This window comes from Mirounga leonina, unplaced genomic scaffold (genome assembly GCF_011800145.1).
Source record: "Mirounga leonina isolate KUSES-001 unplaced genomic scaffold, KU_Mleo_1.0 Mir_101664, whole genome shotgun sequence".
Lineage (NCBI taxonomy): Eukaryota > Metazoa > Chordata > Mammalia > Carnivora > Phocidae > Mirounga > Mirounga leonina.
This window is the reverse complement of record NW_023270175.1, coordinates 28,182,751-28,202,940: the sequence shown is the minus strand read 5'-3', so window position 1 is coordinate 28,202,940 and position 20,190 is coordinate 28,182,751. Positions and strand designations below refer to the sequence as shown.

Sequence of the window (20,190 nt, the reverse complement as noted above, 5' to 3'; positions counted from 1 at the left end):
GAAGAGAAATTAGTGATTTTATTTGGGACTTAGTCAGAAATCAATCCAGTTTCACTCAATAGACTTTCTCTGAGAAAAATGCTTATTATTAATAGGTATTAGAGCACAGAAACCTGCTTCCCATGGGGGCAGCAGACTTGAGAGTACTTAACAAATCACGTCGCAAGCAAGTAATTGTGAAAGCAAGTTATTTCTATTACATTTTAGTACATTTCCGTACATTGATTTGGAGTGGTCAGTTTGCAATTGGTTTCATGGGGCCTGCCCAAGGACAGCGAAATACTTAGGAACAAACCAGCGTTAAAGAGAAAACCTAAACCCTTTATACTGGTCAAAAGAAAATCATAGAAGTGACAGCAGGCTTTTCTTTTTAGTTCAAAATGTATCTCATATATTAAGGCTCATGATGTATTCAAGCCTTAAGTTCTTTGCATTTAGAGAGGGCCTACCTGGTATTTGTTGATCATCTCATTTTTACATGTGCGAATTAGCACATTACATCCTGAGGCGAGAGTTTCAGCATATGTCCCCCAAAAAGGACTACTAACGTGTATTGAGAACAGACAATGAAGTTGAACTTCATGAAGATGTATTCCTTCAGCTAAATGAAACTTTCCTTAAAGCCAACCAAAATAAAATAGAAACCATTTCAAAGATACATTTCATCTACATATTTGTGAGATAGACTAACTCGATCACTACCAAAATAAGCAAACAAGTACAACCAGGCTGGAGAAGAAAGTAAGGTACCACAATGGAGCTGAAGAGAAAGTCAAAGATTTGAAACTTGAACGTGGTGTGCCTAGGATTACTTCAGTTAAGTTTTAAACTCAGTGTGATAGTGACACGCTCTTTTACATGACAATCTACGAGAAATCAACTGAGAACCAATAAAATGTTATTAACTAAGTGAACTGTAACTCTTCAACCACAGTGGACATTTTGGAATCTGTCATTAGAAGCTAAAATGATCTCTTTACTGAACATGGGGAGCATACAGGGTTATACCTACCTGTGCATTTACAACTAGTTTCAAAATACCCGAATTCAGTGCAAAACAGCTATTTTACATGCAAATAGTAGTAACTTAAAAACCTGCCGGTATTTCTAAAAATACCAAGTGTTGGGGAGGATATGAAGCAAGAAGAATTCTTACACATTGTTACTGGGAGCATAAATTGGTACAACCCTTTGGCGAACAATTTTTTTAATACTAAGTGAAGTTGAAATGAATACCACATACCTTAGCAGTCCCATTGCTGAGTATCTGCCCCAGAGAAACACACACATGCTCGAGGAGATGTGTGGCAGAATGTTCATAGCAGCATTGTGAAGAATTTGGAGACAAGAGGAATGACCATGAACAGAAGAATGGACTATTAACAGAATATTCTACAACAAAGTACTGTGTAGAAGTTAAAATGAAAGATCTAGGGAAAAAAAAAAAAGATCTAGAGCTATGCTATCAACGTCAATGACTCTCACAGGAAACTGCAGGATAGTTATAGCATTCATATAAAGTTTTAAAATATGCAAAATGTGGGGGTGCCTGGGTGGCTCAGTTAGGTGTCTGCCTTCAGCTCAGGTCATGATCCCAGGGTCCTGGGATGGAGCCCTGCATCGGGCTCCCTGCTGAGCAGGGAGCCTGCTTCTCCCTCTGTTTCTGCCCCCTGCTCATGCTCTCTCTCATTCTCTCTTGATCTCAAATAAATAAAATCTTAAAAAATATGCATAATGTGTACTTTTAAAGCATAATTTAAAGTAAAAGTATGTGCTAGGGCGCCTGGGTGGCTCAGATAGTTAAGCATCTGCCTTCGGCTCAGGTCATGATCCCAGAGTCCTGGGATCGAGTCCCGCATCGGGCTCCCTGCTTCTTGGGAGCCTGCTTCTCCCTCTGCCTCTCTCTCTCTCTCTCTCTCTGTCTCTCATGAATAAATAAATAAAATCTTAAAAAAAATAAAGTAAAAGTAAGTGCTAGATAATGATGAACATCAAATTAAGGATGGTAGCCGCCTCTGAAAGTAGGGGGAGAGAGACAAGGAATGGATGGGTGTTCATACTTGGGAGTTCATGATACTATTCTCTATACATTTTTATGTGTCTAAAACATTTTATACTGTAGAAAACTATGCTCACTTTAATTCAGTACTGGAAAAGTGCAATATAATGTCTTATCCCCTGATGATTGAAAGGTAGTGAAACCCTGCACAAAATTTATATTCCACTCATCTCTGTGGGGATTTTTTTTTAAATCTTTTGTTTGTTTGTTTGTTTTTGATTTCTCCCATCATTTCTTTTATTTTTATTTATTTATTTATTTTTATTCTTATGTTAATCCCCATACATTACATCATTAGTTTTAGATGAAGTGTTCCATGACTCATTGTTTGTGCATAACACCCAGTGCTCCATGCAGAATGTGCCCTCCTCAATACCCACCACCAGGCTAACCCATCCTCCCACCCCCCTCCCCTCTAGAACCCTCAGTTTGTTTTTCAGAGTCCATCGTCTCTCATGGTTCGTCTGGATTTTTTTTTTTAATCTTAGATGCTGGCTGAAAATAACAGTCAAGAACTCTTCTCCACAGTCTTTGTAAATATCTTACCAATTACTGTGAACTAACCTACCAGCAGAAAGCTACCATAGAATAAACCTTTGTCAACCTAACGTGTGAATGTGTTCTGTAGGAGAAATATTTGCATTTAAGAAATGTTTTATTTTGCAACATAAAATACCTGTTGCTATCTGAGAACAACTTTAATGGTCTGATTTTTTAATATTTCTAACTTGTGAACACTATCCTTGCTTAAATAACTTAATTAGAGTCTTATTTACATTGTTATTTAGTGCTCACTCATAGCAATAATTGAGTAGCAGGACTGTAAAAATGAAGGCTTTTTAGTCAAATAATCAGATTGTGCCCATTGATTTGTTAGTAAATGTTATACAATGGAGTCTCTTTAAAAAACAAAAATAGGGTTGCCTGCCTGGCTCAGTTGGAAGAGCATGTGACTCTTGATCTTGGGGTCATGAGTTTGAGCCCCACGTTGGGTGTAGAAATTACTTAAAAAATAAAATCTTGGAACACTTGGGCGGCTCATTCGGTTAAACGTCCCCCTCTTGATTTCGGCTCAGGTCATGATGTCAGGGTCATGAGATCAAGTCCCACATTGGGCTCTGTGCTGGGTGTGGAGCCTGCTTGGGATTTTCTCTCTCACTCTTCCTCTTCCCCGGCCTTCCCCCCACCCAATGCGTACACACTCTCTTTCTCTCACAAAAAACCGAAACAAACATTTGTAGCGTTTGTCAATATCTATAGTGTAAATGTCCCTCCCGTGGCAGATTTCAAGCCACTGCCATGAAGTCACTGTACTGGGAGCTGGAAAGAGCCGTACAAAATTGGCGTTTGTGAGTTGGCATAATAAGCAAGTTCTAGCATACCACCGATATTTTTATGAAATACACAGCGCGAAGCCCACAGCAAGTGCTCAGAAAAATTTCTTATTAGAATGTGCTAAGATTTCTGAATTATAACCCACCCTTATGTAATACGTAGCTGTTCTTTTAGCATATCTATAACACAAATTGACATTTTCTAAACCAAGGAAGCAGAGATTGTGATCTGAAGTGTGATCACCTAGGACTAGAAACAGTATATGGAAGAGTGGACAGTGAAAAATAGGGGAGGCATATTTTAATGGAAGAAATGAAATCCTTGTGGCCAAGAACAGAAGTTTGATTCAGATATAAAGCTTTAAAATATAAATATATAAAGCTAAGAATTGACTCTATAAAAACAAGGTACAACAACAAATTATCTATGAGGATACAAAGCACAGATGAGAGGTAAGTCCAGTTTCTAGAGAACACAAACACAAAAGCAAGAAATGTTAACAGGAGAGGAAAAGGCCAGGGCTATAAGCATAGTCTTCTAGGCTAATCTTTTTTTTTGCATTTCCTAGAAATTAGAACTTGGAAGTAACTGATTGTAGAAGGTCTCTCTGTTGGTCTGTCTCCCTTTCTATGGCATATTCCCGTATGCGTTCAGGATGGTGATCTCATTGCTACCTTAGATGCCTGAATTTTGCATTGATGTGGTCTGTAGTAGCTTTTGTCCTCCCATTTCATTCATGTATTGGTTTATTCATTTAACAAGCATGCGCTGAGTTTCTCAGAGACTTGTTGCATTCTTAATTTGGCTTCCTTTAGAGCTGAGTTTCAATATCATGAAAATGCATGCTTATTTTTGTCATGTTCCAATTGGAAAATAGATTTTTATATATAGATGTTCAGCAAAGCACATAATGTCTAAATCATGGGATCCCTTTATCTTTATGAGGTCGGTGCTTAAGCCACTTCACGGTTAGAGATCTGGAGAAGTTAGAGAGTACCGCATTTCTAAAAGCTTAAGAATGACAGCATTTGGAAGATTTACTATTTCAGCAATTTTTATAGATTAAGATCTCATATTTAACATTGCAATGAAGCAACTGTTTGAAAAGAAGTCTTTGGCATCAAGAATATCCCTGTTCCTATTTCCATCCTTCTCTGGACCAAGAGGGAAACTCCTACCAGAGGGAAAGGATCTGGCCAGGGGTTGGAGATCCTGCTGTCGACCTGTGAGGGTGTGGAGAAGACACTTTGGCCCTGTTCCAGAAGCTGTGGCTTCTTTATCTATAAGAAAGGCTGCTAGAGGGGGGCGCCTGGGTGGCTCAGTTGGTTAAGCGACTGCCTTCGGCTCAGGTCATGATCCTGGAGTCCCGGGATCGAGTCCCACATCAGGCTCCCTGCTCAGCAGGGAGTCTGCTTCTCCCTCTGACCCTCCTCCCTCTCATGCTCTCTCTCTCTCATTCTCTCTCTTGCAAATAAATAAAAATCTTAAAAAAAAAAAGAAGAAGAAGAAAGGCTGCTAGAGGTTGAAATAACTCTGGAAATCTCCAGGCAAGCCATAACTTCAAGGATAGGGTAAAAAGGGTCTGCCTTGAAAGTACGGTCGGAGACAATGAGTCGCGTGGTCTGTGTACCTGGATAGGTTGAAAGGGCGGGGACTCCACAGTCTCTTGCCTCCTGTGACTCCTCGGCAGCCTCCAGAGTGTGCGGAACATGCTGATTTTTGTGGCTTTCAACCATGAGATTTCTAGATGGCATTGGCTTCAGATTCGGAAAGAGCCCGGATTTCCTGAGCGCTTTGCTCAGACAGGCCTGCCAGCCGCTGAAACCGGTTTCCTGGCCCCCCCACGGCTGCACCACTTGGTCGGGAGCGCCGCTGCCCTGGGCCTCCCAGCTTCGCGAGTGGCCCGCGGGCCCGCGGAAATGTGCCCGCTGACACTGACACGCTGGCCCTACAAGTCAGGTGTCCCATCGGGAAGGCCCCCCGTGCCCGCAGCTGGGCTGACAGCCGGAGCCCGGCACCCGCAGCTGTGTTCCCCATGCCCTCCCTCCCCAGTGCCTGCCGGGAGCCGGCGGCTGCAGAACCACCCCCCCCCCCCCCCCCCCCGGTCTTTGCCCGCCACTCTGCCTCCCAGACTCCCTGAGGGTCTTGAGTCGGTCCGCCTGTTTGTCAATGAGAGCATCCCTGGTAGGATGGACCGCGATTTGCGGTGCCAGGGTTGGGAGGACTGGGATGGCCACCGGGGTAACACTTCCATGGTTCAGAGCGGGAGACCTGAGTTCTAGTTCCGACTCTGCCATTGTGTCACTCTGGCCCGGGGCCTCATCTGTTAAATGGGCAGAGTGGTTTTGATGGTGTCTGAGGGCCCGGGCAGCTCTGACATTCTTAAATTGGACTGTGAGCCTTCGGGAGTTGTTGAGAAATGCGAATTAAGCGACTTTGTGAACTGGTCTGCCATGGGTTAGGAGAGCAGGGGGAAAAGCCTTTCTTTTCCCCTTGACAGAGCAAACAAACTGGACAGTACTCTGTTCCTGCCATCACAAAACAAATACTCTTCCCAAGAACCAAAGCCAGTCCTCCTTAAGCGGCAAGTTACAATGACTGCACTGCATTAACACAGTTTTCTTCGCTCAGCAGGACTCTGTTTTCATGCCACCCACAATGTTGCAGGAGCATGTTTCCGCCCGTTTAGGTTAAGTAGCTACAGCGATTTCGAAAGCGAATGATTCTTCCGTGGCGACTGCACATGGCCTAGGGAGAGTCTAGCGAGGCCCTGGCTCCGAAGGCTCGGGCTCTCGGCTGGGCTGAGGGGTCCCACGTGTGTAGCGCTGCAGGGGGCTCGTGAGGAATCCAGTCGTGTTTGAGCTCATGGGAAAAAGGCTAACTGTGGCTTGGAGCTTTGTGGGCCCAGGATCTTCTTTCTCTGCCACCGGGAAGACCAATCACAGGAGGTGTAAAGCCCCCCCCCCCCATTGCTGCCTTTGTCCGGGGTGGTCTCCATGGCAACCAGGCCGGAACGGCTCACTTTTACCAACTGCTACAGACCTTTAGTCATTCAAATGTGAAGCGACTGGGGTTTTTGGGCATGAATCAGTATCCTCCTCAAACCTAAGGCGGACAATCGTAGTGTCTCCTCTCTTTCCCTCCTTTAGCTAACAATAGCGGAACTGATTTGTTTGTTCGTGAAACCTCAATCCCACTCACTATTGTTATTTATTATGGCCTCCTTTCAGGACTCTCGATACAAGACTAATCCCTGCTCTGGAATAAACACGGGTTCAGATTCAGCTAACTTTTGTTGAGCATCTACTGGGTAGTAATGTATATACTTATTTTAGTTAACTCACAAAATATATAAATAGGGATTCAAGTTTAATGAACACATTGGCGTTTGGCACACAGTACTCAGTCCTTGAATATTTGTCGAATGAAGGAATGAAAGAGCAGGAAATCACAGACTATCAAGGTCAACAAGGGCCTTTGGAGAGCATCCTGTCAAACGCCTTCATTGTACAAATGGAGAAATCAGAGCCCCAAATGTGGAGTGATTTATCCAAGGCCATATCCACAGCTATTTAAACTCGATTCTGTCCCAGGTGGATCCAGACCACTGTCCTCTCCAGGACAGAACACCGCCTCATATGAAAGCCGGGTGACAGCGGAGCATCGAATTCTGATGTGTCGTATTGCCCTCGGACACATTATGCTCAGCGTTCTGCTGAATGGGGTGTTTGCGGTACTTCTCTGTGAATGATGCAAAAGAAACGCTTTTTGAGAAATTTGAAAATACGTTAATTGGCGCTTACGTTTGAAAGACTAAAGTAAAAAGGTATTAACTAGAAGCACTTGGAAAGAAATCAGCAAGAGTGAGGCCTGGCTGGGGGTGGGTGAGGGCAGCAGCTTGGTGGGGTCAAAGCAGTCCCAAACCTGATTTCGTCAGTGGTCTCACATCATGAAATACGGGATGACTGATTCACATCAACCAAATTCACAAAAAGCTGCGGTATGAACCAGAACACCAGTTTATTAATTCACAAAGGGAGCCATTCTAACACATCAAAGTACATGTGTAGGTTGGTCAGCAACCCTGTAGAAGATTCAATATGGAAGGCCTAATTATAATCAAACAGTTGCCTGGAGAGCATGAAACCAGAAAAGGGGTGCACCCTTCTCCACGGTGCGGATATGCTCGTTTAGGAGACATGATGCTCATGTTCTCTGGTCTAGGGCAACTTCTTCCTTAGCCCTGGGCGGTACAGGAGACACACTGTGGAATTCTTCCTTGAAGACTCTACTAGTTCTAGATTGCAAACTGACTGTTCTTCTCTTTCTGTTAACATTTTTTCAGATGGAGGACGAGACACGTGAGGTGACGTCACCCTTCTTAGAAGTTACCTCCATCACAACGCAATGACAAGCTCTTAGGGAACTATTCTGATGGGTCATTCCTTCCGTGATGTATGTATTTTAATAACATGACTCTCTCAGAGGAACTTTTCCTCCCAAGTTCTTCGGGCACCTTACTTCATCCCTATGCTCTGAAAAGCAAGTCAAAGACCAAACTGAAAGCAAGTCTGGGTTTGACAGACATGTACAACTGTGGACAGGAAAACAGCATGATGTGCCCCTTCCCTCCTTTAATCCCTTGTAGGGAAAAGAGGAGAGAGGGAGGGAGAGAGAAACTGATTTCGGGATTAGGAAACGGAAGAGATCGAGGAAGCAGGAATAAGGGTACAGAAAAGGAAGTAGTGTTTTCTGGTGAGTTTCCACCTGTCGGCTCCCCCTGTGTTCGTCCTTTATGAGTGTGGTGCTCGCCTTGTCGTGAACTAGACCAAATATCCCAGATACAGATCTAATACGTTTTGATGATTTTGGTGGGAGAGGTAAGAAAGATCTGGAACATAGAATGCTGCTAAGGAGGGAGAATCAGAGAGTTGCCCCAGTGGAGAAACTTAATGCCCGATGGGCAGGATGAAGAACTTAACTTCACAGTTTTGTCAAGGGCTGGACCTGTGGGAATGGTCACAATTTCCTATCACAGTACATTCCTCTAGTGATTACATTTGCTAATCTACTTACTCTAGTAAAATAGGAATTCTAGATAGATTTCTCCCATAAAGAGAAAAAGCAGTATTCATAGAATGCAGACAGTCAAATCTAAAGAGATAGGAAAGTGATTAGTCAGTAAAGGCCCTTGTCCATCTCGACCCCCAAATATGTCAACCTTGGAAATACATTTTTTTTTCTTTAAGTGAGCTTTGTCTTTTCTTTGATCCAGTTGACATACCGGGACACCTTGGTATATATTCCGTATTTTCCTTTCATTGCACACTCTTCACCCCAGCTAATGATTCCAGTTAAGAAACTGATGCCTTCCACTTCAGTAATATGGGGTCCCCCACTATCTCCCTGGCATGAATCTTTACCTCCCTCATGGAAGCCAGCACAGAACATGTTATTATAGATGGTGAACTTTGTGGAGCGAAGGCATGTGGCTCGGTCAACAAGTGGAACTTTAAGGTACTGAAGAGTTGAAGCTGATCTCCCTCTGTTGAAGACTCTCCCCCAGCCACTCACGTAGCCAGATCCAAATTTGAGGAAGATGTTCGTGTATTCCCTGTCAGCAACGCAAATAGGTGTTACATAGCTGTTTAGCGTTAAGGGTTCATCCAGTTCCAGAAGGGCAATGTCATGGTTGTACTTATTAACAGTTGCATTGTAGCTGTGGTGAAGAATAGTGCGAATCACATTTCGCTTTTGCTCTGTAGGTTCCCTCACCTCGGTGTTATGTTCACCTATGGAAAATAAATTTCTCTTCAGTCACAGGTAGACATACACATAAGGAAACAGATTGCCCAAGATTCTCGGCATCCCTCAATTAACTGGCAACCAAGTGTCAACAATCTCAGTCTTACGTTGCTAGGATTTTGGTAAAATGTAATGAGGGCCAATGCATACATTTCAGACCAAAAACCCATTCGGGACCGTCATGGAGCTGGCTTGTTCTCCCATGGTGGTACAAACCTTACGTTGTTGAGGTGGTAATGAATCTACTTGGCATGAACTACCCTAGACTTTCCTAATTTCAAGGATTTTGACCCCTTTTTTGAGCACAGATAATGTAGTCATTGGGTCATTCATTCAAAGGTCGTGCCAGGCACCAGAGGTACAAAGGCAAATGATACGACACGGCTTTGGGGAAGGCTCAGTCTGGTGGGGAAATGCACACATCATACATAATTGTACCCCTGTGAGATGGGGGTGAATCTGGGCACACCGAAAGAACTATGGGGGGCTTGGAGGATGGAAGAAGTTAGGTTCTAGAAATATGGCTCCTCCTCCTAGAAATATGGCACTAGCCCAACTTATTTCGCAAAGAACTTAGTAGACCTTAGGAAAATACGATGCACCAATCATATAGAAGATCTAGTGATACTGCCGATTCCTATCCTTTTTTGTTTATTTACCTGCAACCACGGTAATTTTATCATCAGGCTCAATGCAGTGGGCTGCAGTTACCACCCATTTTTCATTGATGATGGAACCTCCACAGAATGCATCAACTTTCCCATTCAAAAGGACCTGTGGAAACAAAATCATGAAACTTACTACATAAGGTGTTTGATCCAGAACAAAATAAATACAGGTGCTGTTGATAGGAGTGGGCAAAGTTTGATTCTAGGTGCTGGCAGAACTGGAGTGTTTCTGGAAAGTGTCAGCTTTGCAGATGAGTTAGTGTTTCTGGAGCGCAATCAAAAAAGCCATTTCTGTAACTGTCTTGAAGAGAATGTGCAAGGAGAGCCAGGGGGAGCTCTAGAGGAGGCGAATATGAGGGAATGGCTTCTTTTGGTGATTTGGGGCCCTTGGCTGCTTTTTCCAGGTGAGTCGGATTCTCTGATGGCACAGATTGTTTCATGGGAATATGGCAGGTAAATTCAGAAATTTACTTGACTCCTCCAGATCCATAGTTACTATTGAGTCTTCTGTCGCTGCATGAGGAAACCTTGCTACAGGGTGATTTGAAAGAGAAAAAGTACTGATTTTTCCCTGAGGTTTTTTTTTTTTTTTTTTAAGATTTTATTTATTTATTTGACAGAGAGAGAGAAAGTGAGCACAAGCAGAGGGGGGCACAGAGGGAAAGGAGAAGCAGGCTTTCCGCTGAGCAGGGAGCCCGATGTGGGGCTCAATCCCAGGACCCTGTGATCATGACCTGAGCCGAAGGCAGACGCTTGACGACTGAGCCCCCCAGGCACCCCTCCCTGAAGTCTTTTTAAGCCCTTTCAAACTATGAATTGAGACCACTGGCCTCTGTAGGAGCTGTACTTACAGCCATCCGGGCAGTGAGGAACAGCAGGGCACATGCACTCCTTCCCTTTTCCCCTAGCCATATTCCAGTCCCCTTGGCTGGACGTGGAAGCTGCCTCTGTCCCGACAGGTCTCCTTAGCTGTGCTTGGGCAAAGTGGACAGAGGCATTCGGGTGCTGGTTTGAGCCTGGGCATTATTAGATAAGAGGCCAGTCCGTTCTTTCATTTGTACATTTTATTGTATAACCAGAGTGGACGATGAATATTTTTACCACCTCAATCTCTAGATCAACTTGGAGAATTTCACTTCCAGTGTGCCCAAAGGCCTCGAGCCATCTCTTCAGGAAGGAAGCTGAGAAGTATGGACACTAGAGGGTGCACTGAACATTTGGTAAACCCTATGCGGAAGCCGACCAGCTCTTACGAACTCATGTCCTTTTACTAAAGTACACCTCCTCTCAGGCATAAATCCATTTCTAAACCAAGGGAAAAAAGTGGTCAGTGCCCTTAAGTGTGAGTCTGAGAAGGTTCTAGTGAAGATTCTTTTTGTCCTGAGTTCAATTTACTGAACACCTACTAAACAAGTCCTAGACACTGAAGCATTGGCCTCCTACTCAGAGACCTTTAGGGCTGACTCACTGCAAGTTTCTGACCCCTTTTTCCACACTTTAGCTTTCTCTCTCCTTCTGGCTGTTGCTTTTTATTTTGAAAAGTTGTAAAAATATAGGAAAACTCACATAATAATATAATAAACACCCGGGTAGCCACCACCACCCAGACGTAACAGTCTTAATTTTTTTGAACATTTATCGATTGCTTACCATGGACGAATCATTGTGCTGAGTGTTTTATGTACATTTAATACACCACTTTGTGGAATGATATTAATATATCCACTTATAGATGAGCAAACCGAGTTTTAGATATGTACATTAACTCCTTTAAGATCAGTGGTGAAGCTAGGATGCAAACCCTAGTCTACCGGGCTTCAGAATCTATGCTCCTAAGAGCACAGTAGGTCTCCAAGTGTGGTCAGTGGACCAATTGCAGTAGAAGCATCTCAGATGCTTGTAAAATGCAGATTTGGGGGCCCACCAGAACTTAATTAGAATATTTGGTGGGTGTGACTGGAGGAAATGAAGATCTCCAGAAAATCCTTATGCATGATTAAGTTTGAGAAATTCTGTTTCAGAATTTCCAAGGCTTCGTGACCTTTGTGTTTTAAAAGTGCTTAGTCCACACAGAGCTGGCTACATAATTTGTGGGGCTCAGTGCAAAATGAAAATGTGGAGCCCCTTGTTCAAAAGCCAGGAAAAAAACATGCCATTGAAAATACTTAAGTACAATTTTTTTTTTCTTTCTTCTATGGTCTCTTGCAATCTATCATGGGGTTTTTATTTTTTTATTATTTATTTTAAAGATTTTTATTTATTTGAGAGAGGAGAGAGAGAGAGAGAGTGCACAGGTAGGGGGAGGGGCATAGGGAGAGGGAGAGGGATAAGCAGACTCCCTGCTGAGTGGGGAGCCCAACATGGGACTTGATCCCACGACCTGAGCCGAAGGCAGACGCTTCACTGACTGAGCCATCCAGGTACCCCAAGAGGGTTTTTATTTTTTATTTTACTTTATTTTTTTTAAAGTAGGCTCCACGCTGGGTGTGGGGCTTGAGATCAAGACCTGAGATCAGGACCTGAGCCGAGATCAAGAGTCAGATGCTTAACTGACTGAGCAACCTGGGTGCCCCGATGGTGATTTTAATTTTACTACTTCATGTCATGCGTTCTCAGGCCTGGGGGCTATTTGTGGGGAGAGTGCAGACACTGATGGGTGCCCAGGAGCTGCACCCTATGATTTGGCATGCAAAGACAAATGCCCTTGGCTGCAAGGCCCCCTGTCCCACCGACCCTATGTTGCAGCAGGGGAAGGTAAGTCAATCGGCCCTTCTCACTGGCCCACTGCAGTAACCAACAGTGGAGGCGTGATTCTCAAGCGGTTACAACTTCCATGCCGGGACGTGCTCAGCTCCTGCAATGGAGGTGGGCAAGAGGCTTGCCCCCACCATCCACCCTCCAAATGAGCTGTGACACACTTCTGGACCTGAGATGCTATGTGGCCGTGCCCCCTCCCCAAATGGCATAGAGTGTGTATACCCAGCCTCAACCCTCCCTGTGCTGGTGCAGGAGGAGGGGGACGCAGATGGCTGTTGGAGAAGTGGAGGGGAGTACGCTAGCATGCCATGGGCTGAGGGTGGCAGTGGTCGTTGGGCATGTATGGGGAGGAAGATGCAGACCTGGCCAACGAACCAGGGGACAAGGGAGTGGGAGGTGAAGAATCCATCCCAGGGAGGTGGTGAGAGGTTCTAGGCTCCCAGCGCACGGCTGCTTCCCTGTCTCATCAGACTCGAGTTGCAAAACACAAAGCATTAAACTCCAAATTTGGGACCCTTCCAAAAGCAAGGCCTCATGCAGGTCCACTGGTTACAAGCTCATGAAGCTGGCCCTGACCCCAGGTGATTTGTATCACTAGGCAGGTTTGGGTAACACTGTCCTACACGGGGCCTCATGGTCACATCTGAATACATCCGTTCCAGTAATTAGAGTTATGAATTCACAAGCAATAACAGAATGGTGCTTTTCCTCTGTATTAGAGGTGACTAGGCATCTCTCAGCTTAATGGGTTGGTTAGGCCAGGCTGAATGATATCCACAGCCCCTGGGCACAAAGACTATGATGTAGCTAGTCTGACTCCTGCCAAAGACTTGCTGCCTGGAGCTTCTATTCCTTTCTGGTGGATGGCTGAGAAATATGATTGTGTTTTTTTGAGCACGAAGAGCATTTTTTTTTTTTTTGCCAGTCCCTGATTGGTATTAGAAATTTTAGCAAACATCTTTGCCAATAAAACGCCCTAAAATATATTTGCATTTAAAGATATTACAAATGACTAGATTTAGGAATGTTTGCTTGGCTACCACAGGATCACAGCTATCTAAATATGAGCTATTTGGAGATGAGCTGTCTGCTTGGCCAAGGACAAGTTCTTGTAAGACATCACTTTGGAAAATGAAGGGAAAAATGGGAAAGCATATGTTCTGAGCAAGGCATCCAAGTTCTGATCTGTCAATCCTTTTCATGTTTGTCCTATCCTAATAGGAGCCTGTTTTCTCCCTTTCAGACACATACACAGATGCACACCAAACACACCACATCCATCTAGAAAATACACACTCACTTATCTCTTCTGATGCTCTTCATTGATAATGCCGGCCCCGAGTAATAGCTGTCGCCCTGTTATTCTCTTCCTGACCTTTAACTTGAATCTGGCCTTTCCCTGTGATTTTCAGTAAACTCTTCCTCTCTCTCTCTATGTAGCCACCTCCAGCTTTCCAATTACATTTTTTTCCGGTTTGCACACTCATTCTCTCATATCAAAAGCACAACCATTTCTGCAGGATGGACAGCTCGTTATGCCCACAGGTGTGATTCGCCCAGCCATTGGCCTGACTTCATTTTTCTGGGCACAGAGGGGATGCTCATTCTCTTTTTCATTTTCAGTTTTTAATGGTTAACTAAACTCGTCATTGAAATAGCTTTCACCGGGGTGCCTGGGTAGCTCAGTCGTTAAGCGTCTGCCTTCGGCTCAGGTCATGATCTCAGGGTCCTGGGATCGAGCCCTGCATCGGGCTCCCTGCTCCGCGGGAAGCCTGCTTCTCCTCTCCCACTCTCCCTGCTTGTGTTCCCTCTCTCACTGTCTCTCTCAAATAAATAAATAAAATCTTAAAAAAAAAAAGAAATAGTTTTCACCAATCCATCTTAGAGAATAATAATCTAAATGTTCTGTCCAAAATAGTTTTGTGGGGCCAGGGGAGATTAGTCATGTTTTTATTTCTCTTAATTGAAACTTTATCATTTGAGGGTTAAATTTTTCCAGGTAAAGACGTGTCTATAGTCTTAGGCCCATCATATAAAATCTTTCTCCCAATCCTCCCCTTTTCCAATAAAAAGAAAGAAAAAGTTCTGATTCATACATATGGTAACTCTATGCTATCTGCCATAGGGATGTGTCTTAACCTGATGGAAAGGATTGGGCGTGTGAGTAGCTGTGCAGGTCAAGAGCTCAGGTATCTTTAAGGATAGTTTCAGGCCAAAGCTGAGGAAAGCTGAGACTGGGGAAAGTGCTGAGATGTTTTAAAGATTTTTTTAGGCCAAGAACAGAATAAGGAATACACAGACCGCTTCTCAAGACATTTTGCTGGTTAAAACATTTGAATATTGTCAGTTGTATACGATACAAATTAATATAAAGGTTAAGGAAAGCTTAACCACTTGGCTTCCATTGTATTCCATTTTTTCAATCTGGTAGAATGATCTCCAAATTATTAAATGTAGAATAACTATGGCTAATACAGAGCTGAGGCCCATGATGAAACAGAAAATAGAAAGACCAGGTACTTCACATTCAAGGCCAGACAGCTCCAAACCCAAAACAGAAGAGGTGGGAGGAGCTCTTGGGGCAAGTTTGTGCATGCCCAGAATTATTGGCTGACAAGGTTAAGGGCAAGGGACCAAAACCAAATTAAAGCTTTAGAAAGCCAAAACATGGGGTTGTTTTCTCAAATTTCTCTTTTAAGCTGTTGATGAAGGTGTTTTGATTTCCGTTTTTTCTCTAATATTCAAAGGTTTTCATGGCTTCCCTATGTACCTGTATGAAATTTGAGTCTTGTTTTTGTTTCCCACTCTAAGGATAATAGTGACTCTAGGAACTGTCCTTTCTGTTCCTGTGTAGTGCACTTCACCCTCCAGCTTCCTCTCGGGGCTCCTGGAGTATCCCTGCAGAGTCCCTGCCCCCTCTCCCTGAGCTCTCCAGAGGCTCTGAGCCCTCCGCCGCCATCTGGAGGGAAAATGAAGGAACTTGGCCTCACGCCCGCCCCGCCCCGCCTCCCCTCCACCGCAGGGAGGTTAGAGGTCAGGCAAGTCCGCCAGCGCCTTTGGCCTTAGGTGTTGGGGGTGGGGCTGGCCCCAAGGCTGGAACCTGAGGGGGTTATGGGAACAGCCCCGTGGCAGGGGGTAGGCCCAGTGCGGCTTCGCCTCCAGCCCGGAAGCTGAAGGGAAAGCCCTCGAATAAGGTAAGGACTGAACATGGCCACGTTGGAGCTAGGGGCAAGGTGAACCTCACTTCTTAGGTTCTCAACCTGGATGGGGTGGCAGAGGTCCCCTAGCCTGCTCTACTCTCCCACCAGATGAACCAAGGGCCTCGACGCTCTCTCCACGGGTTTATCAGGCCGGTGCTGTCCCCAGCTCTTCGCGTTAACAGTTCAACAAACATGGGTTCAACCAAAGTTGCCTCCCAAAGCTGCCCAGCCCACCTCACCAACACTGTGGTTGGAGAGGGCTTTCTTAACCGGGGCCAGAATCTGCTTGCCTGCCTCTAACTTTCACGAATAAACCCTAAAAGAAAAAGTCGCCTTCTCCCTTCCTCTGTGGCCCCTTAGCTCTTGCAAACAGCTAACTTAGCCCTTTTCCTTAGCCCGCTAAACCTTTCCAGCTTGATGCCATTCATTACTCCAGATGAAAGTGACCTCCCTACGTTCTTTTTGTGCGATTTGTTCACCCAAGTGGTCGCTTCACCCCCCGCCCCCATCCTTTTAGGAAGCATGGGAATTGGGAATCCTTTCTGGGTGGTATTACTAAACTGCTTCATATTTCCGAGCCATAGATGCACTGTTTTGGCCATGGAAGCCCCAGCTGTTGCTTGCTTTCTCTTGATGCCTTGGCTGCAGCAGGTGTATTGCAGTCTTGCCTGCAATCAAACCAAGTATTTCCACCTTGCAGATTAGCGGGGATGTGGAGCTGGCTCATCCACAGATGAGAGACTCTGGTTTGTTTCATTTCCTGTTTGGTCTTTGCAAGTGACTTTTGTACACTCAGTTTATCTCTTAGTTTTGAAAACCAGTAACCTTTTGTGAGAAAGTGGCTGGAGGTGGGTGTGGAGAGACCTCTCTTGGGTGAGAAGGAAACAGTGCTGAAGTATGACAGGGTCTTTCTCAAGTACTCTAGAAAGGAGCTCAGCTCTTCAACCTTGAAAAAGACTAAAACTTAGGGCCTTGTGCCTCTACAGTCAGTAATCCTACTTCATATGGACGAAATGGGGAGTGAACATGTGCTTGAGTGGTCTTGAACATTCCAAATGATCTTAGCTAGGCTTGATGGGAAAGAGTCAACAAGTATACTATGTAAGTGTGCAATGAAGATGACATCAAAAGATTTGAAATGATGTGTATCATTTATATCTTCTTCCTTAGCAGACAACTGCAACCATCATCTAATAGTTTCTTCTATTTAAAAGAAAAAAAAATAGCTTGCTAGAGTTACTAAAATTTCTATTAGGAAAGACTTGCATTGTTAAAACTTTGGCGAGCATCTGGCTTAAAGGGGGTGGGTGGAGAGTGGAGAGATTATGTGACTAAATTGGGACTTTATACCCCCCATTAGCTCTTATTTAAGTGTGTTTACCAATTTCATTTCTGGGTTGACAAGGGAACAATGCTGAGCCCACAATGTGTGCATCTTGGGATATTTTTTTAATGCTGGAGTGTTTTTGTTTTTTTTTAAAGAAAAGTCATCTTTTAGCTAATAAAACACCCCTGGGTTTATGGATCCTCCACTCTAGGGACTGCTTTATGTCCCACAACCCCAAGGAAGATAATTATTATAAAGTAGGATCTTTTGTTCCAACCACCTATCCATGGAAATTGGATACATAATGAATGAGAATGCCCAAGAACACAAATAGTAAAATTAGATAGAATTAGATACATGGATGTTAAATAGAATGAAAGCATAATTAGAGTGGCTGGATCCAGTTGCGATTGTTCAAGGAAAGATCAGTGGAGAAGATCGTTCTTATGAAGAGTCATGAAGGAGAATAGAGATGTGGACGAGTGAAGGAAGAGGTCATGGTGAATGAGGGAAGCAGTGCTGGTAGGATGCCTAAATAGGGGATAGAGGGGGTATCAAAGAACACACAGTGTATTTTAGTGGCTGTAAGACCAAGTCCAACAAATATTCTTAAAAGCAAAGCCAAGGTGGGGCTCAGTCCGTTAAGCGTCTGCCTTTGGCTTGGGTCGAGATGCCAGGGTCCTGGGATCGAACCCCATATCGGGCTCCCTGCTCAATGGGGAGTCTGCTTCTCCCTCTCCTTCTGCCCTGCCCCCTGACTTGTGCTCTCTTTCTCAAATAAATAAAATCATTAAAAAAAAAGGCAAAGCCAAGGTAAAAGAACAGAAAATATAGTCTTTGTTGGGAAGGCCTGCTCCCCTTCAGTACCATTCTCTACAATGTGCCAATCCCTACCTCCCAGGCAAATGTTCAATATCTTAACACCCATTATATTGGAAAATGTCAGGCATTCTGAAGAATCCTGAATAGATACATAGTTTCAGAGAATTCCAGTGGTGTTACACCTGGGACATTTACCTGATCCTGGCTTAAATTGTTACTGGTTTGATGATTGAAAAGTCTTTGAAGTTACTGGTCCCTGATGGCAAAAATTCAGACCTCAGTAGAGAAAATATTTTGAAGTATTTTGAAATAGCCACAAAATCATATGACTGTGGCCACTAGGGAGTTTTGAGTTAGACTAAACTGTTCTAAGCACTGTCCAATAGAACTTTCTGCAGTGGTGGCTGTGTTCTGTACCTGTGCTGTTCAGCACCATGACCACCAGCCCTGTGTGGCTATCGTGCACTTGAAATGTGGCCGGTGTGCTTGAGATGAGTTTTTAATTGTACTTAATGGCAGTTATTTAGATTTAAATAGCTACATGTGGTTAGTAGTTACGTTCCTGGACAGCTCCACTTTATATAAGGACCAGCCTGGCTCCTGGCCTCTGGGGCCCACTTCTCGCAGATGGAATCACTCAGACTTTAGCTGTAGGGTCAATGACAAGTTTTGCTACAAATCTAGCTCTCGGTAGTTGCCTCAGAAATGTGCACAGGTGATTCTCATGTGGGTTGTCTGAAGATCACATCTGGAGAAATGTGGGTCTAGGTACCAAGGGCGCCTGGGTGGCTCAGTCGGTGAAGCGTCTGCCTTCGGCTCAGGTCATGATCCCAGGGTCCTGCATCGGGCTCCCTGCTCAGTGGGGAGTCTGCTTCTCCCTCTACCCTTCCCCCCTGCTCGTGATCACTCTCAAATAAATAAATAAATAAATCCCTTCAAAATAATCCAGTTTCTCTGGACCTAGACTTTCTTTCACCCGTTCTCCCATGAGCTGAAGTAGTACCCTGAACCCCAGTACCTGTGACCTCGCTTCCAGACCTCCCAGTTTCATGTCTGGAACCCTGCTATGCTTTCCTTGGTGTCAAACTCTTCTTGACCTTGTATGGTAGCTGTCCCTGGACTTCTCTCTCACCAGCTCCCCACTACTGAGGGCTTCTTCATATTGCTTAGTGTTGAAACTTGCCTGAACACTTGCCCCACTGCAATAGGCCTGTCTAGTGCCCTCGCCTCAGCCCCTGCCTGGCCTGTCCCTTGCCCTCTGGGCTCCAGTTTTGACACACCATTAATATAGAGTACCTGCCAAGGGAATTGACCTGGTTTGGCATCTTTTCCACCAACAATTCGAGTAAGGTCGTTGAGAGGTTGGGTGAGGTTCTCGAAATTTTTTTCCGCTTCAGTGGAATTTTCATAGTCCATATTGGAAAAAAAAGTTTCAGCACGGGTGCGTGTCGTAGAAACGTGTGGGACAGAAACTCTTCCACATGGAAATGGCACTAGAAACATGGGAAAAAAATTTAGTATTCTGATATTTCTCATTGGCAAGCAGAGCGTGTATTACAGAAATCGAGGATGAGGCCTGTCCTTGTCACTTCTGAGAAGCAGGCCCATCAATATTTTAAAAATCTAATCAATGAATATAGTCTCAAACTAAAAGGTTAATTGCATTATTTTCATGGAAAGTTTTCAAACCCTTCATGAAAAGAACATTTGGCTCAGGAATCCATCATCTTTACGGAGATGGAATAGGTGTTCCAGAATCAAATTTTGTAAGAGTTTTATAAAGTCTAATGACTTTTTTTTTCTTTACTAAAAAGTCTTACTCCTAAGTACTGTCCCTAAATGGGATTCTGATGACTGGTGCCCCTGTAACTTTAACTTTAGAATTAGGCAAATGGGACTTCGGCTGCTTATTGTGAACCAGGCTTTCTTTAGTAGACTAGAATGCCTTCTAGACACTAAGGTGGATTTAGGGGTATGCTGGGAAGAAATTATGATTTAATTATTTAATTTGGTTAAGTATTAACCAAGTAAATTACTGGGGCACCTGGCTGGCTCAGTTGGAAGAGCACGTGACTCTTGATGTTGGGGTCATGAGCTTGAGCCTCACGTTGGGTGTAGAGATGACTTCAACTTAAAAAAAAAAACAAAACAACCCTTTAACCAAAGAAATTACTAATATGATTATCATAGCCACATCCACCTGGGAACTGGCCACCT

The 20,190-nt window shown here is 44.2% G+C and overlaps 1 protein-coding gene across 2 annotated transcripts in view; it reads right to left on the bottom strand.

Annotated features, from left to right (window-relative positions):
- Positions 1-8,599: 8,599 nt before the first annotated feature.
- F9 (coagulation factor IX) overlaps positions 8,600-20,190 on the bottom strand; it is a 30,876-nt gene continuing 19,285 nt past the window's right edge. For both annotated transcript variants that reach the window (XM_035006590.1, XM_035006598.1), the window contains 3 exons: positions 19,270-19,466; positions 9,859-9,973; positions 8,600-9,186 (listed from right to left, as the gene is read on the bottom strand). In XM_035006590.1, the coding sequence (XP_034862481.1) occupies positions 8,639-9,186; positions 9,859-9,973; positions 19,270-19,466 (860 nt within the window). In that variant the 3' untranslated portion in view covers positions 8,600-8,638. The remainder of the gene's footprint in view (positions 9,187-9,858; positions 9,974-19,269; positions 19,467-20,190) is intronic.